At 39.6% G+C, this 23,931-nt stretch overlaps 1 protein-coding gene across 1 annotated transcript in view; it reads right to left on the bottom strand.

The window, feature by feature from the left end:
* CCDC172 (coiled-coil domain containing 172) overlaps positions 1 to 23,931 on the bottom strand; it is a 34,268-nt gene that overhangs the window by 5,247 nt on the left and 5,090 nt on the right. Inside the window, exons 3-6 of the mRNA XM_065407570.1 lie at positions 23,355 to 23,471; positions 22,119 to 22,284; positions 21,034 to 21,135; positions 17,917 to 18,019 (exon numbers count right to left, since the gene is read on the bottom strand). Of these exons, the coding sequence (XP_065263642.1) occupies positions 17,917 to 18,019; positions 21,034 to 21,135; positions 22,119 to 22,284; positions 23,355 to 23,471 (488 nt within the window). The remainder of the gene's footprint in view (positions 1 to 17,916; positions 18,020 to 21,033; positions 21,136 to 22,118; positions 22,285 to 23,354; positions 23,472 to 23,931) is intronic.

The raw sequence follows: 23,931 nt of genomic DNA, 5'->3' as shown, positions 1-23,931 counted from the left end.
AGCCACAATATATATAGGTATCAGTTGAACACAATGTTATTGATACAGTAGAACCCTGTTTGTCCGAGCCTCCATTATCTGGCTCTCCATATTAACCAAACTCAGGCTAACAGCGGAGCCCCGGGATGGCAGGGCTCCTACCATCAGCCCCAGGGTGTTTAATATGGAGAGCCGGATAATGGAGACTCGGCTAAATGGGGTACTACTGTATATGTTTTTATTTTTTCACAAAATGTAAAAACTGAAGATTCCCTGTAAAAATGCAAATTCCATGTTTTTCCATGGTAGATGGATGTCTAGGATCCCTGGTGATCACTGCCCAGGATTTTATAAAATTAACACTTTTAATAACAATGTTGAGAGTTTTATATACTTCAGGTTGCAAATTCTTCAATGCCAAAGCTTGGTGATGAATCATACAGTTTCCAAATTGATGCTGGTGTCACTTTCTTTAATCGTGCTGCAACGTCCCTGTTCTTTCCAGTCATGGCTGCAGCCCCCTCCCCACACAGTCTCCTCCGCACACAGCCCAGTTAAGACCTTCATCCACTATGAATTTAGCAAGGATCTTGAGTATTTTCTCACTTGTTGTTCGAGTTGGGCTTTTTTGTAAAATAAAAATCCAACTATTGTATCTGCTGTGACAAATTTCATATAACGTAGAAGCTGAACTATGTTGGCTATGTCTGTGGATTCATCAAGCTTCGGTGTAAAACATTTACGCTTCTTAACTTGTACTTACAACTGGTCCTGGCCGTTTTCTGCAAGATCATCAGTGTGCCAAGGGATAGAATTATTTGACATCGGAATGATTTTCAATGCCATTGCTGTTTGTTCTCCAATCATAATTCTACACATCTATGGCTGCTGGAAGAAAAAGGCTCTTGCCAACAGTGTTTGCATTTTGCAATTCGCTTCTAAGGCTTTTTGAGGAAGCTTCTTTAGGCACAATTCTTTTTTTTTTTTTTTTTTTTTTTTTTTTTATGCTTTCATTGTTCTTGTTTCCGAAAGAAATTTTTTTGGCTCTCGTGTACAAATTCCAGGTATTTATTTTCTAAATGACAGGTTTCAGAGTAGGAGCCGTGTTAGTCTGTATCCGCAAAAAGAACAGGAGTACTTGTGGCACCTTAGAGACTAACAAATTTATTTGAGCATAAGCTTTCGTGGGCTACAGCATCCGAAGAAGTGGGCTGTAGCCCATGAAAGCTTATGCTCAAATAAATTTGTTAGTCTCTAAGGTGCCACGAGTACTCCTGTTCTATTTTCTAAATGTCTCTGTATTTTCTCTGGCCTCAGATTTTCATTTATTAACACTTGAAAACAAATGATACATTGTGACTGTGGACTCTCCACAGTAATATCAAGACACAAAAATCCAAACATAATGTAACTGTCATCGTATTATCTACTTTTCTTCCTTTTTCAGTTTAAATTTATTAAAGTCATCATCATCTTCAGCCAAACATTTGCTACATGTAGGCTTAACACTTGATAAAAATCATTCCATTATAAAGATAAGATGCACTTGAATTATAGAACCATAGGGTTAGAAAGGACCGCAAAGGTCATCTAGTCTAACCGCCTCCCAGAATGCAGGATTTGTGTCTAAACCATCCAAGACAGATGGCTATCCAGCCTCCTTTGAAAATCTCCAGTGAATAAGCTTCCACAACCTCCTGAGGAAGTCTGTTCCTTTTGTCCTACTGCTCTTACAGTTAGGAAGTTTTTCCTGAGATTTAATCTAAATTTGCAATGCTGTAGATTGAACCCATTGCCTCTTGTCCTGCCCTTTATGGCAAGAGACAACAACTTTTCTCAATCTATTTTATGGCAATTTTTCAAGTATCTGAAGACCACTATCTTATCCCACCAAGTCTCCTCTTTTCCAAACTAAACATACCCAGTTCCTTCAGCCTTTGCTCATATGGCTTTCATTCCATCTCTCTGATCATCTTTGTTGCTCGCCTCTGGATCCTTTCCAGTTTCTCTACATCCTTTCCACATATATTGGTGACCAGAGCTGAGGCCTAACCAGCAGCGCGTAGAGTGATACTATCACCTCCGGTGACTTGCATGCTATGCCTCTGTTAATGCAACTTAAACTTGCATTTGCTTTTTTTTGCAACAGCATCACACTACTGACTCATGTGAGGTTGTGATCCACCACAACTCCCAGATCCTTCTCAGCAGTGCTGCTACCAAACCGGTTATCCATCGTTCTGGTTTTGTGCCTTTGTTTTTTCTTCCCTATGTGTAGCACTTTACATTTGTCTTTCTTGAATTTCATTTTGTTGTCTATAGCCCAGTTTATCAAGATCCCCTCTAGTTTTATGTCATCTGCAAACTTGATCAGTATGCTCTCTCTACCTACATCCAGGTCACTAATAAAGATGTTAAACAACACCGGACCCAGAACAGATCCCTGTGGAACCCCACTTGAGACGTTCCTCCAATCTGACATAATTCCAGTAATAGTTTCTCTTTGTTTGTCGTTGTTTAACCAATTATGTATTCATTTAATGGTAGTTCCACCGAGCCTGCATTTCTCCAGCTTACTTATCAGAATGTCATGTGGGACCCTGTCAAAAGACTTGCTGAAGTCCAGGTATATTATGTCCACCGCATTTCCCCCCATCCACCAAGTCAGTTAGCCTGTCAAAGAAGGAAATCAACCTGGTTTGGCATGATTTGTTCTTGGTAAATTCATGCTATCTGCTAGTGATTCATGCTGACTGCTGCTTCATCTTCCACACAGGGCTGGCTCCAGGCACCAGCCTACCAAGCACGTGCTTGGGGCGGCACCTGGAGGGGGGCGGCACTCAGGCCCGAGAGCAGGGCCGCGACTGGGCTCGCCGCCCTCCCCGCAGCGCTCCGGCTGCCGGGGAGAGTGGAGCCGCAGCGGGCTCGCCGCCCTCCCCCGGCGCTCCGGCCGGCCGGGGAGAGCGGGGCCGCCTTCCCCCCAGCGCTCCTGCCGCCGGGGAGAGCGGAGCCGCGGTGGGCTCGCCGCCCTCCTCCCGGTGCTCCGGCCGGTCGGGGAGAGCAGGGCCCGCGGCGGGCTCACCGCCCTCCCCCCGGCACTCCTGCCGCCGGGGAGAGCGGAGCCGCGGCGGGCTTGCCGCCCTCCTCCCGGCGCTCCGGCCGGCCGGGGAGAGCGGGGCCCCGGCCGGGCTCACCGCCCTCCTCCCGGTGCTCCGGCCGGCCGGGGGGAGCTGGGCTGCGGCTGGGCTCGGCGCCCTCTCCTGCCGCGCTCCCCGCTGGGGGGCGGCGAGAGGCTTTTTTGCCGCCCCAGGCAAAAAAGCCAGAGCCGGCCCTGCTTCCACATATTCGCAAATTGAATATTTTATATATTGCTCAAGTAGCTTCGTAGATATTGAAGTCAGACTGACTGGTCTATAGTTCCCCAGCTCCTCTTTTATCGCCCTTTTAAAGATGGGGCATTACATTAGCCCTTCTCCAGTCTTCCAGGACCTCTGCTATCACCCATGAGTTTGTAAATATTATTGCCAGTGGGTCTGAGATTTCTTCAGCTAATTCCTTCAGTACCCTCAGTGAATAGCATCCTGCCCCAATGATTTGAATTCATTCAGATTGGTCAGAAGATCTCTTTACTTATCTCAATCTGCATCCCTTCCTTTTTGTCTATGGTAACTTCACTTGTCATCCGGTCACGTGTTATTTTTTGTGAGAAGACTGAAGCAAAGTAGGCATTGAGCAGCTATGCCTTCCTATCATCTTCCGTTACCAGCTCACCTTCTTCATTGAGTAGCGGACCCACACTGTGCTTGGTCTTTCTTTTTTGCCTGGCATATTTTAAGAACCCCTTCTTGTTGTCTCTAACATTTCTTGCCAGCTGTGACTCATTCTTTGCCTTAGCTTTCCTGATTTTGTCCCTATGTGCTCAAGCTATTCCCATGTATACTTCCTTGGTGACTTGCCCCTCCTTCCTTCCATTTCCTGTATGTATCTCTTTTGGTGTTTAGATAGCTAAAGAGCTCCTTGTGCAGCCTTTGGCTCTTTTTATCCTTCCTCTGCATCAGAATAGCTTGGTGTTGAGACAGCCCCCTTTGACTCCTTTTCTTCCTAATTGGGCCTTGCCTTCTGTTTCTCTGAGTCAGTTGAAATCTGCCTTTCTGAAGTCCAGTGTCCTTGTTTTGTTGTTCTCATGTCCTCCTTTCCATAGGATCTTGAATTCTATCAGATCATGATCACTTCCTCCCAAGTTCCTGACCACCTTCATGTTTGCAACTAATTCATCCCAGTTTGTCAAAACCAGATCCAAAATGGTTGACCCCCCTAGTTGTTTCCTCAACTTTCTGAATCAGAAAACTGTCCTCTACACACGGTAAGAATTTGCAGGACGTATAATGTTTCGCTGTAATAGTCTTCCAACAGATCTCAGGGAAGTTAAAATCCCCCATTAATACTAGCTCATGCGTATTAGTTAATCTTGTTACCTGCTTGTAGAATGACTCATCCACCTGACTTTGTGGCCTATAATAGACCCCCACCATAATGTCGCTACTGTTCTTTCCCCTTGTTATCTTCACCCAGAGACTTTCTGTAGCTCTGCCTCTCACTTCCCCTTGGACCTTGGAGCAAGTGTATATGTTCTTGATGTACAGTGCAACACATACTCCTTTTATTCCCAAACCTATCCTTTTGGAACAAGCTGTCTCCTTCAATGCTGGTACTCCAATCAAGGGAGTTGTCCCCACAGTGTCTGTAATGCCAATTAACTCATAGTCTTCTTCATATACCATGTTCCCCATACTCCTTGTATTTGTATATAGGCATCAAAGATATTTTGCAGACTGCCTTGTTGCTTTTCTTTTTGCCTATTTAATGCAGTTGTGATTTCTAGTCCCTTGTCCAGAAATTATCCCCTTCCCCTGTGCTTTGCCTAGATGCATATTGGACAGATTTTGGTCACCATCCCCCATAGGACCTAGTTTAAAGCTCTCCTTATCAGGTTAGCCAGACAATGTCCAAAGATGCTCTTCCAGTATTTGATAGATGGAGCCCATCCCAGCAGGGTAATCCTCTTTCCTGGAATATCAGCTTGTTGTCAAAGAAGCTAAAGCCCTCTTGCCGACACCACCTGCATAGCCAAGCATTTACTTCCACAATTCGACTATCCTTGCCCGGGCCTTTCCCTTTAATAGGGAGGAGGAACGAGAACACAACTTGCACTCCAAATTCTTTTATCCTTCTTCCCAGAGCCCACATAGTCTGCAGTGATCTGCTCCAGGTCATTCTTGGCATTATTGTTGGTGCCCATTTGATAAGCAGGAAGGGGTAGAGGTCCCAGTGCTTGATGAGTCTTGGCAGACTTTCAGTCACATCCTGAATTCTAGCTTCAGGCAAGCAGCACACTTCTCAGGATTCCCAGTCTGGATGGCAGATGGATGACTCTGTCCCCTTAGGAGGAAGTCCCCGACCACTACCACCCTTTTCCTCCCCTTGGAAGTTGGTTGGGTTCTCCCTCAGCCCTCTTCCACTATCTGGTAGTGCTGGTGCTGCTGCTGGCACTGGAAGTCTCTTTGCCTACCACTCCAGCAAGAGGCCTTCAGCAGAGACTTCCTGCTGAACGCTTCCCTCAGGAGGAAGGCTCTCTGCTGAAGGCCTCCTGAAGGAACGGAGGGCACAGAAGCTCCCAGCCTCAGTGGGAGCAGCAGCATAAGCTGCAGAACCATAGATAAGGTACAGGAAATTTTTAAGCTCAGTTGAATAGTCTCTTAATTAGAAAATAAAATGGGCATATCTCCTATTCCTCCAACCCCCCATAAACACTCATGGCTCCCCCGTGAATCCTTCAAAGCTCCTTTCAAGAGCCAAGGCTCACAGTTTGGGAGGCATTGCTCTAAGAGGTAATATGCACTGCACTGTAATAAAGTTAATGTATAGCTCACAGATCCTTTAGAAGGGAGGAGTGGTACACTTAAAGGTCTAAGCCTCAGATTCTGATCTTGGTTACATTGATTTAAATCAGAGTAACTTCATTGTCTTTGCTCCTAATTTATTACTTTCTGTATTTTCCTCTGTTAGCTTGATATTAAAAGCCTAATTTGTTTAAGAAAAACAAAAGCATAGCTTATTTAATATGGAAATAGGCAGACACTGATTGCTTTCAAAGTGAACATTGCTGCTCTTGTCTTCTGGAGTCAGATGAAATTGATGTGTCTGATAGTTCTGGTTGCGGGTCTTGAGCTACAAATGATACCATGGCCGTGATTCATGTGAGGAGTCCCAACTCACTTTGTGGCACCAGTACTGAGGGTAAAATAACTGAGACTCAAGCAATAATTTCACTCATATTTGCTTATCTGCCTCTCGGAGCTATTCTGAGAATTAACTAATTGCTATCTGTGAAGTGCTTTGAAACTGTCATGTGCTAATTAAATAATTATTTATGCATTTTATTTTAAAAGTTTTTCTAAAACTTTTAAATAGTCAGGTGGAGACATTTACATTTCTCAGCGTTTGGGGGACAGTGGTAAGTCATTCTCATTCAAACGGAGAGGTTAATTTTACATTAATCAATTGATTCTACTTTCAAGTCGTCCTTCTTTCTTATTTAGAAACTAAGTAATTACAGTATGTGCCAGGAATATTATACTTACAAAACAGGAGATGTCTGTTAGGTTATAGGCTACACAATCAATGCTGTGGAGACGCCTGAGTTAGTGAATAAATGATGAAGTTTTACCAGAAAGAATGCAGAGACAATGGAAATATTCAAAATAATGCTTAACCTGGAAGTAGATTTAGCTTTCTCATTTTAGTAATCAGATCAGAAGGACCTTCATACCAATCTATTCACTGTCAAATTAGATGGGCAAATCTATGGAAATATATTATCCTGACATAATTCTCAGTCACTTTTAGAAATGGAGTAAGGCGTACTTCTCACCAGAACAAGGCATAATAGGACATTTCCCGCTCCCCCAGCATAGTGACAACAGTTCTTTAAAAACAAAGAAAAGAAAATACAAAGTTGGGCCACAAGATTCTTGCTCCAATAATGTGGATGAGTATTCAGAGAATTATTAGGTTAACCACTTACTTTCCAAATAAGCCAATATTTATATAAAGCTCTATTATCCCCCTCTATTATCCCCAATTAGTGTGTGTGTGGGGGGGGGGTTGCAGCTGAAGTTATTAAATATCATTGACCTTCATGGTTCATACACTTCCTTCTTGCAATACAGCTGTATATTGGAAAAATAGGTGTCAATTCAATAGAAACTGGTGGCATTGAACTGAAATGCAAAGAAAATGAAGTTACCAGTAAATGGAATTCTCTGAATACTCATCCACATTATTGGAGCAAGGATCTTGTGGCCAAAGCTTGCATTCTAAGAGTGAGCATATGTGGACTGTAGCAAAGAACTTTTTGTTCAGAAGTCAGAATGATTATCTGTTTTATTTCTTTTTTCTAATAAATGGGAGGAAGGAAGGAAATCACTCAGCTGCTGTTAAATTTATTGCAATTGCTGCCATTTGCTCTTTTACATTGTTGGAAAAAAATTGAGGCTTTGTTGATGCTAGTAGAATGTTTTCCACTTCTTTTCTCCCCCATCCCTTGCCTTTTGTTTGCTTTTGACCTTCTTTTTATGTCTAATTTACACCAGAAAATTGTTAGCCATTTTATTCCTTATAATGGATTCTATCAGCTTGGAAGATAACAGAGATGCGGTGGATACAGACCATGGGTTTACAAAAAAATCTAGCTTATGAGACCAGCCTTGACAGTTCTCTAAAAGAGTATCCCAAAATCTGAGAGGAAAGTAGCTGAGGAGATCTACCTGGATTTTTCTCACTTATTAAACTGTCACACCGGTGACTAATCCGAAAGCAGTAGTATTAATGAAGGATTTAAGATTGGGTTGAAAACTGTCTGAAGGAAAGAGTAAGACAGGGTTCTGGTTCATGGTTTCAAGCCAAAATGGAGATAATGTATGGAGTCCTACAAGGTTCAATGCTGGAACCAAATTTATTTAGATGATCCTAAAGCTACGGTAGTGAGGTGCTGGCTGTTCACAATTTGCTGATGACGCCAAGATAGAGAATGCTGTTGATACAGTTGAAGTCAATAAATTGCAGGATATTATAATTTGACTGGGGATGAAGGCGAATGAGTCCTAAATGAAATTCAGGATCACAAAATGTAAAGCCATGTCCATAGGTTGAACAAATAAATTAAAAAACACGTGTGATGGAATAGAATTAGAGCGAACAAATTTAAAAAGTGATCTGGGAGTGATAGTAAATTATATGAAGATGAAACACAGGGTTCTATCAACAGTAACAAAAGTAAATATAACACTAGGATGCCTAACTATGGGAATTAGATGTAAATCAAAAGAGACAGAAATACCTTACGTAAGATTAAATAGGTTACATGCCTGTCACTTGAGAATCTAAGTGCTGGTTCCATTGTATATAAAGCACTAATTAGGACAGAATATGTGAGCAGTATCCATCCAATTATCTTTAAAATATATTAAATTCTTAGAAAATATCTGGAGAATGGTTACAAAATGTAATTTAGGTATGACTGGAATACCCTCTGACAAAAATTTTAAGAAATATTACATTAGGGAAAAAGCGTTTGAAAGGTAAATATTCAGTGGTCAGACAAGGGTGAAATTCACCGCTGTTCACAGAGCCTGCAGAAGACCTAAGCACCACTTACATCCCAGGTAATTTGAGTGTCTTAAGTGGATCTTAAATGACATTTTGGCTTTTGACATTTGTGCTGGCCCTTAGCATGCTGGTGAATATGACCATAAACAAAATAACTTTTTTCATTGCAGGATAATAGTCTAACTCATGGAGATCAATTAAGCAGAAGTTTGCAGGATGGGCTTTTCCTCTCCAAGGCTTGTTGAGTAGTTGACTTTAATGGAGCTATAACGGATTACACCTACCCAGGATTTGGCCCATAGTATTTATAAAGCTCCCAGCCAATGTACTTAAGGCACTGCACAAATAGAAACAATCACAGAGTTAAGAATTACATTAATAATCTTGTATTTGTACTGTAATTTAATATACCAGTGGTTAAACTCTGGGCTAGGTGAACGAGTTTGTCACATACTAACACAGTATTTAACAAATGTTTAATTTCAGTTAATTTGCTGCCTATGTGAGGGGCACATTTCTTCACAATACCTAAATAACCCTTCATAACTCCCATTGGGGTCTGTTTTTAAGGAAGAGACTGGCAAGGGAGTGGTTAAAGCTACAAGACTCAGACTTCAAAGCTGAAATGTATAAGTATCTGGGGACTGATAGCATTTCTGGTTATACCTGCTGAAAGGCAGAGGAAATCATAAATGAACCAATGGTTGTTTCACTCCAAATTTCCTATGTTCTACTTGCATAAAGAAAATTGCTCCCAAGCAGACTTTAGATGTCAACATTTACCCTAGAGCAAATTTTATATCTGAATTATAAACCCCAGAAATTGGGGTTCATAATTGAAACCATGACACAATTCTAACTATAATAGTGTTACTGGGCAGTGCTATAAAAAGTGTTAGGAAATCAATGAGCAGATTTTCATTAAAGAAACCCATTTTGCATCACATATTACTCCAGAGATTGATATTTCCTGCTTATAAAATTTAACATAAAATTTAATTGCAAATATTTTCTCAAAACCACCAGAATCAGGCCTTAGGCAATCCACTATTAATATGAAGCATTTGTTCAGCTCTAGTGGACATATTTCTTGTATGATTTATGTGAAAGAAGGCATCATTTTCTCCTTTATGGTTTCAGTAATGAGGTTTCTTTTCCTGTAATATGAAGCATAAGAAGCAATACTAGTTCTTTTATAATTAGGCAAGTAAACAAAGACCCAAACTATTAAATAATGTAAACTGACTGTGCATTTCGTTTCTGTTTCCAGGCTTCTTAAATAGTATGGAATTTCAAGCTTCTAAGACACAATTTATCCTCTAAATTCTCTTGTATTATGGACTGGTTTCAATTAGAAACTGCCCCAGCCTTCTCAGAATCACTTTTTAATTAAAAATCCTTTTAGCCTGTTTGATGTGTGGCAACACATAGTTCTAAAGTGAAAGTGTAAAACAAGTTAAATAATATTTACCATGATAAATAATTAAATAGAATATAACAGAGGCAAACACCGTACTCAAGAATTCATTAGTACCAGTTAGAGGCCCCCCTCTACTTAACTCTGAGTTAGGATTTCATGTTTGAGAAACGAGAGGAGCAGAGTATTTGGCATCTGAGAGTTAAATACAAACTTTAGGTAGCAGATACCTAGAATGGGTGATTAAATGGGTATCTCATGATTTAAAGGCAACTCCCCTTTGAAAAAGCTCCGTTTTACTCTAGCTGCTGCCTTGAATATGCATCCAATTCACTGAGACTGTTGATTTTTTTGACAGGTTTCAGAGTAGCAGCCGTGTTAGTCTGTATCCGCAAAAATAACAGGAGTACTTGTGGCACCTTAGAGACTAACAAATTTATTAGAGCATAAGCTTTCGTGGGCTACATCCGAAGAAGTGGGTTGTAGCCCACGAAAGCTTATGCTCTAATAAATTTGTTAGTCTCTAAGGTGCCACAAGTACTCCTGTTATTTTTTTGATTTTTTTGAGGCTGCTTTGAAGCAGAGAAGGCACTTCGGAGAGAAAGAGAGAGATTTCTGTGTATGAGTTGTAAGTAATTTTTTGGGTAGGAGCAAAGGCAGACTTGGTTTTTTACCTGATGATATATCCAGCAGAATAGTGGTCACTCTATGAGGCATGCAACATACTAGTTGTAATGATCTGTGAGTGACACCAGGAAGTTATTGGAGTGACTACAGTATTGTTTCTAAGCCAGAATATGTCTTTGAAGGCATACTTTACTACCTACCTACCTACCTTGTTAAAGCTCCTATGAAACTGACAGTACTCATGCAGAATTCCTATTGGTATTCTGTAGTAGTTGCTTAAAATTTTTCATGTAAAATATTTTTCAACAAAATGTTGATTTCTCATTTTTTTTAATAAAAATATTCTTGTTTTGAAATTTTCAGTCTTTTTGATAAAAACGATTTTTGTTAGCTTTTCCCTCTTTTGTTAACTTTTTCCTTTTTTCAGTGGCAAAATGGGAAAAGGGGGAGAAAGTGTGTGCGTGTGGGGAGGGGAATAAAAATGAAAGAGGATAAATAAAATTAAAATGAAAACCAAAAACTTAAAATCATTTTGAAATTTTTTGGTAATTTTTTTTCCAGAAAACTAAAAGGTTTTCTTTCTAAACCCTTGGAATGAAAATCATTTTGAAATTGTTTGTAGCAATTTTCAGTCACTTTAGACTTTTTGTCATGAAGATGTCTACTTAAAGACCATCAGGCCAATTTTGCATCAGAGTCATTGAAAGACTCCAGGGAAGCTGACAGGCATGTGAAGCATTCACCCTAGCATGGTAACAATTTGGGATGACATTCTGGAGAAGATCTTTGAAGCCAGCTGAGTCATGGCTCACTGGAAAGCCAGTTACCAAAATTTCAAATTTTGAAGTTGTTACCAATTTGCAAAGTTTTCAAATGGAAAAATTTTTCACGTTACCACAGTTTTTTGTAAAAAAAATTAAAAATTTTCAAAACTTTTGAATTTTCATTTATTTTCTCTTTTTCTTCTTTTTGCCGCTGAGTGCAGTACCAGGAATAGTGTCCAGATTTGTCTTCTCACACTCATTCACTTTCCTTTTTCCACTCTGCGACTCTTCAAAACTTCAACTTTGAAAAAGTTACTAAGTAGCAACGTAAATATGTCATTTTTCGTTTTGCTGCATGTAATTTTCCAAAGTGGAGGACATTTTGGAAAGTTTAGAATGGAAAAAGGATTCATTTTTTAAAAATTGTGGAAGAAAAAAAACCCAAACCAAAACCCTAAACTTGTTCATTCTGTTGCCTCCAGTAGCAAAAAAGGGAGAGAAAATGGGAAAGGCAATAACTGAAAATACTGAAAATTATTAGATTTTGAAAAAAATTAAACAAATCTAAAATTCAATTAAAGAAAAAACAATTGTTTAATTTCATTTTGAAATTTCACATAGAAAAAATGAAATATTTAATCAAAAGATATTTTGCCACAAAAAACTTCATTTGTGATGAAACACTGTTTTTCAGCAGGAAAATTTCAGTTAAGAAATTTCAGCCAATTCTTACTCTGAGGCACATTAGGCCAAGAGTGTTGCCAGTCAGTGAGCTAGATCTTCCAGCAACACTTGAGCCATTTCTTGAAGCCTGTTAATTGCTTGTCCACCAGAAGCTGCTGAAGGGTTTTGAATGTTCACAGTAGTTCCTGTGGAGGTTAATTGATGGGCAGAGTGCAGGCGAGGTGATTGAGGTGTACGATAGAAGCAATTTAACGCACGTACATGATACATGCTTCAGTTTCTGAAGGCTCAGAAAAAAATATTATTTATTGGAGATTATCAGTAAGCAGACTGTAGCAGCAGCAGCATCTGGCAACAGACCTGCTACCATCGGTGGTGCACAGTGAAAAGACTTTTGTTGGCAAATCTGGTAATTGTATCTAATCCTGCCCCCAGTGTGTATTAATGATTTTTGAATTCTGAGTCAGAGGCATTTCTTCGAGGCACGGACCCATGGGTGAGGATCCATGAAAATACTGCATTTGGAGAACACTATTTTGTTTCAGTGTTCCTATATCTCAGAAAAAGCCAAAAGAAATTTTAACAAATTTTCCCCAAATTTATCTTTGAGCATGAGAAATTCCAGCCTTTTTGGGGAAAACTTGTAAGTGTTGGAAGCTACTATTTAGCTATAACTACATCAGTGCGTTTTATTTAAATTGCGTGTGGCTGGTTCCTATATCTGGGGCATGTTGCGGAGCATTTGCTCATCTACAGCAGCTCCATCAGCTGTTTGAATCACCAATGAGTGGGTTTTTTTCCTGACCGTGTGTGATAATTGGAGGGATTTTGGAGAGATTTTATTAAACCGTAGACATGTTACAGAGCATTTTGCTCAGCTCCAAGATGAGTCACTGTAATTTGAATTACCTTGCTATACTTTTCAGCCTTTTCAGCTGAAATGCAATATACTTTAAGATATATACTTAATTGTAATGAAGATTCTTCCTTTGCCAGCTACTTTTAATATTGATTTTTGACCAGGGCCTAAGTATGTGATACAATAACAGACTTAGAGGGCAGACTGGGAGCTACATATATCAGGTTTATTGATGCCGTCTGTGTCTCCTTTTTTTTTTCTTTTCTTTTCTAATGAGGCACTAAAAACATCTGTATTTTTACCATTTACAGGGTAGTGTGGTTTTACTGTCTGTAAAAGGTAAACAAAAATGTTTTGATTCTTTAATTTTGTGGGCAAATCTATGTATGTTATCCATGATTCTTGTCAAAATATCATCCTTTGTATACTAAAAATTGTTTCTAAATACTATTTAGAAACAAAGGCTCCATTCCTACAATGGATTCTGCATAGGCAGCACCCTGTTTTCAAGCATAACCCTATTAGCCCTATCTTGAAGGCCAAAAAAGTGTGGGGTTTTTTCGCAATCATGTTAGTTAAATCACATTAGCTTAACATTACTGAAAATCTCTAAGATGTGGACTAGCACGTTTGAAGCCAAATAACACTGCTTCAGAAATGTTAGTATCTTAACAGGGCTTTTCAGTCATGTTAAGCTCACTTGGCTGAACTAACGTGACTGAAAAACACACTTTCTGGGCATTTGACGTCAGTAGGGTTCCATGCAGGTGCAAGGGCATGCCTGCCTGGGAGTTGTAGGATTGACTTTAGCAAGACAATGACCTCTTTATAAAATATTTCATTTGAAAATGATACAGAATCAATACCTGTAGTCAGAAATTTTTGACTGCCTGTGTTTGGGGGAAAAAATAGTCTACCTCCTATAAAGAGTACAGCTGTGTCAGAATGACACTTAACAGATTTTGTCTGAAGCAACATTTGAAGTCTTCCACAAGGAATATACAAGTTACATTTCAATAATGAACTAAGAAATATAATAGTCATTTAGTTTGTTAATCGTTTTCTAAGCCTTTATAGTAAATTATTTCCAAGACAAGAAGTTTTTAGTTAGTATTTTTGTTGTAAATTGCACAATGACAACAAAATGTCAGGTTTTAGTCAGTCCATCAGCTAATGTGGAAGTGCGTTTATTTTCTTGCTGAGTCAGCTTTGTGTCAGGTGTATTGAAATTATGCTTCCTTCATTCAGTGTTAAGAGTTGTTAATCTAAAATAGCTTATTTATTTTGAAGGAAGAGCCAGAGCCATGTTCATTCTTAACATGCAACTATAGAACAGAAAGCAAGTAATCAAGGGTAGCTTAATAATTAGCAACTTAGCCAATAATTCATAACTTGAGCTATAACATCCACTCTTTTTTCTCCTTCCGTATTTCCTCTTAGAGGCCCAAATGCAGAGGTGAGTGGGTGAATCCAAGACAGCGTAAGCTAAAGTAATTTACTCTTTTACACCCTCCTGTTAGTTGCTTTTCTTTCAACACTGCTCTCTTATGGCTCCATATTTATATTAATAGACTGTAAATTAAACCATCTTTGATTCCCTTTCTATCTTAGCTCAGTTGGCCCAATTAAGTTGTAATATGTCAGGGTTGTAAGAAACACACTGGTAAAGGTGTATGAGTCTGAGTCTAAGTTGTTGCAACTTACATGCTAAAGAGCCAAGATGAAGGTGTAAGCAGGGCCGACAAGAGGGTGGGCAAGCTGGTACAAATTACCGGGGCCCGGCTTCCCCCCCCTCTCGTCGGTCCTCTTTAGCCAGTCCGCCCTTCCTGGGGAGCCCGAAAAAATTCCGGGCCCAGTTTCCCCGGCTTCCCCCCCTCTCGTCAGCCCAGTTTAGCCGGTCCGCCCTTGCTGGGGGGCTGAAAAAAAATTTTCACCGGGGCCCGAACCCGCTGTCGGCGGCCCTGGGTGTAAGCCAAACTATCTTAAACAACTTTGGACTTACTTAAACCCCGCTCTGAATTTGGCCCAAAGTGTGAAATGCTAAAACAGATTTTATGTGAATGTAGTAGGTTTTTTAAAGGATTTCCTATGTCATAGAAAAGCAAATGTTTACTATTTTAGTAGTAGTAGTAGCACTTTATACACCTCTACCCCAATATAACGCGACCCGATATAACATGAATTCGGATATAACGCGGTAAAGCAGTGCTCCGAGGGGACGGGGCTGCGCACTCCGGCGGATCAAAGCAAGTTCGATATAACGCGGTTTCACCTATAACACAGTAAGATTTTTTGGCTCCCGAGGACAGCGTTATATCGGGGTAGAGGTGTATATCTTCTAAACACTATGCTGCCAGTAGCTAATTAATATAAACTTATTGCAACATAAAATAAAAATCTATGATCAATTAATCAGCAAATCTCCTCATATTTCGTGTTGATTTGATTTCTGTAGGATGCTTCATTGATTAGTTGTCATGACTATTAAATATATTTTATCTTCTATTGTGCCTTCCATCCAAAGTTCTTAGAACACTTTACAAACATGATTGAACCTCAGAAGACCCCTCACTTGCTTATCATTATTTACAAATGGGGAAACTGAGGCACAGGTTAAATGATTTGCACAATGTCTTTCAGTGACTCAGTGGCAGATCTGGGGATTGAAAATAATCCTAATTCTTGGTGGTTCCCTACTTTCTACGCAGACAGTCTTTCCAAGAAAACTAATTATGCCAGGTTGACTATTAAGTGATGTTACAGCACTAAATTACTCTGAGAAGTGTATTATTTAGAAGGAAGATGACAACCTCATACATCAGAAAAGCTAATGCATCACCATGGAATTAATAATGTAAAAGAATGAATTCTAACACATTCCCTTATGGACCAGCAGCTACTATTATTATTTACATTGTATCTTGTGTGTACATGTTGTACAAAAGTCTTTTACCCCTGTATGCAGATTTCCAAATTAATTAATTCTCATTTGGAGGGAATTTTGGCCAGGCTTCAGCTCTGTATAAAGGATTGAAAGGGTTAGGAAATAGGGTTGGTGGTTGATTTTCTATGAAAACTGTTTTTCAACAGAAAATTGGGTTTTTGAGAAGCAAAATTTTCCTGGAAACTTTTTTAATTGAAAGAATATAGCTGCAATCTTTCAGTTTTCAGCTGAAAAGTGAAATTTCCATGGAAGATTTTGATGATGACAAATGTTACTTCATTTTCATCAAAAAATTTTACGGGGAAAAGAAAACTTCTACGAAGAAGTCCTTTCCTTTGCTCGGTTCAAGGCCGGCTCCAGCTTTTTTGCCGCCCCAAGCTCCCGCAGAATTGCCGCCAAAGAAGAAGAGACAGAGTGAAGGACCCGCTGCCGAATTGCCACCGAAGCCGAGGTGCTGCCCCAATACCAGACGGAGCGCCACACCTTTCTATTGGCCACCCCAGGCACCTGCTTTCCTCACTGGTGCCTGGAGCCGGCCCTGGCTTGGTTAAAGAGTTCTTACAATTTCTTTAATTTCTTTAATTTCACCAAGCTCAGAAAACATTATATTAACATGTCTTCAATATTTTTGTATTGAAAAGTTACGGATTCTCCTTGAAAGATATTTCAGAATTTACATTTGTATAGAAGGGGAAATGTCACATTTAGGCAAACTAAGATAGATGTCAATTTCCAGGACTGGGAAGTCCTTTTTTTTTTTTTTTTTTTCTTTTTTCCCTTCCATTTCAGAAAGTGAGTAAGATGGAAGATCAAGTACTCACATAGAGCAGAGAATGAGTACATGGTCCTCCATTTTACTTACGTCCATGAGAGAACCAGCCATACGGGGATGCTGATGCACCTTTTATGCACCAGAGGAGTGACTCCACAGTAGCTTCATTCGAAGACAATCGCACTTGGGGAGGGTGGGAGTGATCAGGAAAAGCAGATCAAATCTAAATGTATGTGAATCCAGTGTCCTCAGAGCACTGCACAACTGGTGCAGAGGGACTAGGATCACCATTTCATTCTGTAGGCTGAAACAGCACAGCAGGCAAGGCAGCACCCATCCTTCCTCCCCTTGAAGTATGATGATCAGGTGGAGTTTGAAGCTGCTGTGGGCATTGAGCTAGTCGCTCCTTTTTAGGGGGGCTGGGAAGGAATTTTTCCCTCACCACTATATTGGCTTCAGTGGAGTGGGGGGTTTTCGCCTTCCCCACAGCGGGGTGTCAGGGAAGGCCTATTATGGTGAGTAGAAAAGGTGGTAGGCTGTATGTCGCAACTTATTTTGTAAGTGTGGGGTGGATGTCCAGTGCGGGTACTCGATAGGGAAGGCATCCAGTGACCAGATAAATGGCCTGGTAAAGGACATAAAAAGGAAGTGCTGGTTAAAGGAACGGAACGGGGCAGGGAGTTTGGAGCTCCTATGGTTGGAACAGCAGGGAGCCAACCCCCTTTTCTTATAGCCCACCTCAACCCTCCTGTGAGGGGGGAGGGGTGGATGGTATGGTCCTGGCAAAGGATGTGCTGGAGGGACCTGGCTGGAAAAAGAGGGGGAACTGGTGGAAGCTCCCCGGGTTATTACGGAATAAACGGGGTTACCTGCACTGTACACTTTTATCTGCTGGGTAGTCCCGGACATCTAATAATAAAGTTGCAGCCTGATTAAATCCATATCAAGTGTCTCCTGTCCTTCTTTTGGTATAGCCGGACAACAAGGAGCAAAGTCTTTGACTTAACTGGATGTCATAAGTAAGGGCAACAGGATTTGTTCTGTAACACACACTAATTATTTCTTCAGACTTCAAAGGGAATACTATGCATAAAAAGCTAAAATTAGGCCCAGTGTAGCTACCATGACGTTACAGGAATGGTCCAAAATGGTAAAGGCAAAGTTTAAGTTTGAAAACTAAAGTACATAACTGATGATCATTACCTTAAACATTCAATGTCAGTCTGAGGCTTTTCACTAACTTTGACTTTTTCTGCTTCTAAACATTTTGTAATGTCTTCAGCTTCACGTAGTTGTTCTTCAGTATCTAAAAGTAAAATAACAATGTCCTTACTAATATATATAAATCATCTGTATTCACATACAGCCTGCATTTTAGAAGTTCACACATTCTAATTATTGTGGAAACTGCTATGAAGGTGAAAATATTAGGTCACAGTACATAAAATTAAAATATTGTACAGTTGTAGTTACCATACAATTGTAATCTTTCAAGCAATTGCAAAATCTGCAGGATGCTTATAGTATCTGTACATTAAAATTTTAACCTCATAAAGAACAATTTATGGATATCTTTCCTAGTTCAACTACTATTATGTATGTATTATTTAAACAATATATATACATTCTGGTTATTTCTATTTTATACCCAAAGCTTTGTAGATTTAATAAAAATAAAAGATTGGCTTTATTATACTATTTTAGCCAAATCTCAGAATCAGTACTTCATCCTCATCCTCCTTGACATGTCAGCTGCCTTTGACGCAGTCAACTGTTGTTTTTTTTCTTGAAATCTTGTCCTCTTTTTCTTTCCATGACTCTCTTCTCTCCTGATTTTCCTCCTACTCTATGCTCCTTCAGAGGATCCTCCTCCTCACCCCTTCAGCTTTCAGTGGGGGTGTCACAGGGCTCTGTTCTTGGTCACCTTCTCTTCTCTGTCTACACCTTATTTCACCTACACCTACACATTAATCTCATCTGTAAACACAAATTCAACCATCTCTATGTTGATGACTCTCAGATCTATCTTTTGGCTCCAGGCCTATCTCCCTTTGTCCAAACTAAAATCTTGGCCTGTCTCTCTGACATCTGCTCACAGATGTCTAGTCATTAGCTCAAGATCAACATGGCTAAAACTCAGCTTCTTATCTCCTGCCTGTTCCCCCAAGCCTTCCTCAATACCTATTTTCTCAATCACTGTGGACAACACTGCCATCCTGCCTGTCACTCAGACCCATGTCATGGGCATAATCTTTGACTTGGCCCTCTTTGTAGGTCCTCACGTCCAGGCTGACTAAATCTTGCTGATTCTTTCAGATTTTTCTCTAGCCTTGAGAAATGTAGTCTTGCCCTGCTTGTATCCATTCCAAATGCTGCTGCCAAGATCATTTTTCTGTCCTGTCACTTTGACCCCATCACTCCTGTCTTTGCATCCCTCCTCTGGCTCCCCCTTCTCTATTACATGAAACATAAGATGCCTGTCTTCACTTTCAAGGCCCTTCATGGCCTATCTCCACCCTAGTTATCTCTCATTCAGTACTGAGATGTTGACTCCCACCTCCAGTCGGCCCATGATGCCATCACCCACTTGTACAATTTTTAAACAAGCCCTTCATTCCTTATTACATGCAGTTCCTCGCAGTTGGGAGGGGCAAATCTACCATTTGCAAATCTACATCATTATCTTCCTCCAAAACCCTCCTTAAAACTCAACAAAGATAGCTTGAGCAACAGTAGTAGTGAAGCTGCAGCAGCATGGTCGGTGACTGCTCGAGTATGTATGCAGGGTTCTGGCAGGCAGGAGTAGCCTGTGCAGACACCAATGCTGCTGCTGTTACTCAAGCTAGCTTTGATTTCATATCTGTCTGTATATGCTTCAATCACACTTCCCCATGGCAGAATACAAATACTCTTACATTGTAAGTTCTTTGGGACAGACATCATCTCTTTGTTCTGAATTTGCACAGCACTTACCACAGTGGCCTCCTAGTCTATGACTAGCTCTCCTAGGCACTACCATAGTACAGTAAATAATTATGATGGTGAATGGATTGCAGTGTTAAACAAAATGGGACAAAAGTTGGACCCAGTGAACTCTGGACTATTTGAAGTGTCACACAAATAAACCCATTTTATTACTACATCCTTGTATATAATAATCTAGATGACAGGCTATATCGAGAGGTGTTACAGTATACATGGATCAGAGCTGTATTTCAAACACCAAAGTATTTCAGAGAGAGATTGTTTCAGTGTTATAAAGAGAGAAGAGGTGAAAAGGAAGGTGAGGTTGGAGAAAGGAATGATGGAGGCAGGAAGTGAAAGGAAATGAGGGAGAGGGTAGATAACTATATTACTATCAATCTATCCATAAATGATAAAAAAATAGTCTGGAAGAGAGTGACACTACTGGTTCAAATTTATAAGTATCTTTGTCTTTTATGGTTCCTATCCTGCTTCCACAGAAGACAATGGTAACGCCTACTGTTTTGACTTCCGTGAGAGCAGGTTCAGACCCCAGATTATCCTGAGTTATCCGATGCTCCTGCTTTATTTTATTGCAGATATGCACCACCAGCACACTGACAAAAACGTTTACTTTGTTACCTTTTGTTGGTTCTTTCGTAAATCAAGTCACATACATATATATATATATATTTCTCATGTCCTCATTCTAAATCAATGCTGTATTATATATGAAAAGATTAGCAGGATAAACAGCTTATCATTAAAGCTAGATGGACAATGGCTTTTTTTGGTTTTCAAGAAAAAGTTTTCGGTCAAACCAAAAACTGCATTTAAAAAAATTGTTTGGTGAATCTAAGTTTGAAAATTGTTATAAATGTGTGGGTTTTACCCCAGTGATAAGGGCGCTCACCTGGGATGTGGGAGACCTAGGTTCAATTCTTCCCACTGCCTGATGTGGAGAAGAGATGTTAGTTGGGGTCTCCCACATTTCAGAAGAGTAGTGCACTACTATCACCGGGCTATGGATATTCTAGTATGCGACTTTTTCAATCTCTTCTCTTGAAGCTGTGTTCTACTTTTAAAAAATTATCACTGGAGCAGGGACTTGGGTATCCCACCCCCCAGGTGAGTCCCTAAATACCAAGCTATACATCCATTCTAACTCTCTTTCCCTGTCCCAGTGACTATCCATTGTCATTCTAAGTAACAATTCATATCTTTCATTAAGACCATGAATAGTCATTGGGACAATCTTACTTCTGTGAAAAATATCTGAGGGGAACTATTTGTCAAATGTGTTTGTCAAATCACAAATGATTATCATAATAAGTGACTATCCAACACATTAAATACCTTTGAGTTTGCTCTGGAGAGTAAATAAATCCTGCTTTAATTCATTCTTCTGCAGCTGGAGTGCATTTAACTGAACATTTTCACGTTCCATTGACTCCATTTCTAAGAAGAAATATATTTTAAGTTAAAATGTATTACAGTTTTAATCTTCATGGTATAATCTTAAATACTCTTTAATTACTTCTAACCATCTTTGGATATTCTAAAAGGACATTAGGCTAAAAATACAATTAGACTTATAAAACCTGATGTACAAGAAATTACATATGGACAACTCTATTAGAATTATCTGTATCTACAAACAGGGAATACAAGGAACAGGTGCATGATGAATTAAGTCTGTCAAGTCAAGCTGTTTGCAGAGAGAAATTTTTTACCCCTGTTGGCTATTCATGTCGCTGGAACTCTGGACTTTATCGCCAGATGGATGAGTTGGGTTCACCTGGAGAAATAGCAACTGAAACGGTCCAAGTAGCCATTGCCTTTGTTACTAGTGTGGTCTGTGGCTAGCACAAAGAATGACTGCCCAGTCAGCAAGGAAGAGGAACAAGAAATGCCATGGTTAGACTACCTGCTATGATAATCTTATATTCTGTATTTTAGCTCAAAGGGTCATAGGATCCTGTTTCAGACAATAACTATAAAGGACCAATCCCATGAGGTACCTGTGCATATAACTCCCACTGAATTTAGGAGGGCTTGTAGGACTCAAAGCTGGTGGTCAATAATCATTGAGGGCTTAATTGTGGTCCATTTAAGGTGGTAATGCAATGTGCACCCCCCCCCCCCCCATACCTCTCTGTTGGCTATGACCTCCTGAACAGCTGTGCAGGAGTAGATGCAGGGACCGCAGAGCTTGTAATTCCCCGCATAGCAGAAATGAGTGGGAGAGAGTGTACTAGGCAATACAGCCACACCAACCCACTGCCCCTTATTGAGGTCAGATCATGATCTCACAATCTAGCCCTAAGAGAAATATCCAGCTAGGAAGGCAATCAGTTTAAAAGTATTGCTTTACTCAGTTAAGTTTTAGTCATTTGTATTCTCTAGCAATCCAAGATAAAATAGTTTAACATAAAACGTACCATTTTTCAAAATATTTGCCTTAGTTTCTAAGTCACATATTTCAGTCTTGGCTTTTTTTCTAATCAAAAGCTCTCTGTTACATGTTAGTCCATACTCATTGTTAAAATCTGTGATTTCCTTCATAAAATTCTCCTCTTCTTCAATCATTTTCCTCTTTGTATCTGACTAGAAAGGTGGAAAGAAAATACACAGAGGAAAATAGAATCCTTGTTAAAATAATCGAGCTGAAATACAGTTTTACCCCCTTATAACTATGTAAAATCGGTATGTATTCTATTTTGTAACCTGGAAAAACAGGGAAATGGTCTAGATCTCCATCATTACTTCTGTTGCATTAATCTTACTGTTTTGCTCTTGTGACAAAATGAAAGCAGCGTGTTCTATAATAATAGTGCTGTATCATTAGTGTTAGAGGCCACATTATGCTATCAATTTTTAAGCATGTGTTGAAATCAATAGAGACTTCTGCTTAAAATCAATGGCACAAAATGGCCATTCTTTTTGGTTCTTTAAATTGCTCATTAAGGGTGAAATTCACCCCTTTGCTATAGTTCAGGACAAGGCCACTGCACTATTTAAGCTCCCAAAATATAGCCTAAAAGAGCTGACCCTGTTAGGGAGTCTGGAATATGGGGTTTCTCGGTGCCTTTTAGAAGTAGGTCCCAAATTTAAAGTATTTGTTTTTATAAGAAAAACTTCCATTTATAGAAAAATACATTCATAAAGTCAATGACAAGATTAAATTCCATTCAAAGCTCTTATCTGAATACTGATTTAAATAAAAAGTGAATTCCCTTGTAAACAAGGGAAGAGATAACCCGTGCATCAAATCTCACTGGATACAGTTGATAGCAAATTCACATTCCATCAGAGGACAGCAATTTTGCCTTTATAGCTAAGTAGCATTAGTATAATATTTACAGTATTCCTTATTCTGTCCTATATGTAGGAAGGGGAATATGCTAGACACTGCAATAATACTACTAAATTATAAAGACAACTGAAAAGTTTTTAAAGGTAATCCAGGAGGTAGATTATCTAAAATCATGGATTAAATTTTGGAGTGAGATTCTGAATTTCTTTGTGTTTTAATTTGTTAGACCCAAAACAAATTTTAATCATTCAGATTTTCATAATTAATTAGTGTCCAATTTTTTTCTAAATATAAAACTGACTGTAGTCATACTGTATTTTGTAAAACCGAACTCTCCTAAATAGTATGCCTGGAAACATACAAAGATTTTGAGAAAAATACTTCTTTGATTCATAAATTCAACTTTCTTTTTCTCTAAGATGTCTTCACGTTTCTTCAAAAGCTGTAAGTAGAAGAGCTTTTCAGACAGCTGCTGAACCTTCAAAGAGAACAAAAGATTATTGGTGATAAAAATAAGTACACATGATGTATAGGTCTTGCACATAAAGAGCCCTAACCAGAAAAAAAATAGTCTGCATAGCTGCTGGACCATGGAAGCTTAATGGGTCTCCTTTTCTCATTAGCTTGCAATCTGATCACAATTCTTTGCAGTAGTGTGGGGTTCCATTCGGCGCGGATAAAGCACATGACCAATGTGGTTGCAAGCTGACTCAAGCTGACTCCAACTCTGTTTATTACAAGCTTTCTTTTATAGTCTTTCTTAACATTACATAACACAATTAGGCTATAATTACACATCTACCGATTGGACAAGAAGGAGAATCATGTGTTTATCACATGTATAGCCCCACACCGATTGGTTCAATTGTTCCTTACATAAGGCCTCATCTTATATAACCACCAGGGGGCCTTACATAAGGCCCCATCTTATATAACCG

The sequence above is a fragment of the Emys orbicularis genome, chromosome 7 (assembly GCF_028017835.1).
Source record: "Emys orbicularis isolate rEmyOrb1 chromosome 7, rEmyOrb1.hap1, whole genome shotgun sequence".
Classification (NCBI taxonomy): Eukaryota; Metazoa; Chordata; order Testudines; family Emydidae; genus Emys; species Emys orbicularis.
Note: the sequence above shows the minus strand (reverse complement) of the source record. Positions and strands in the feature narration are given on the sequence as shown.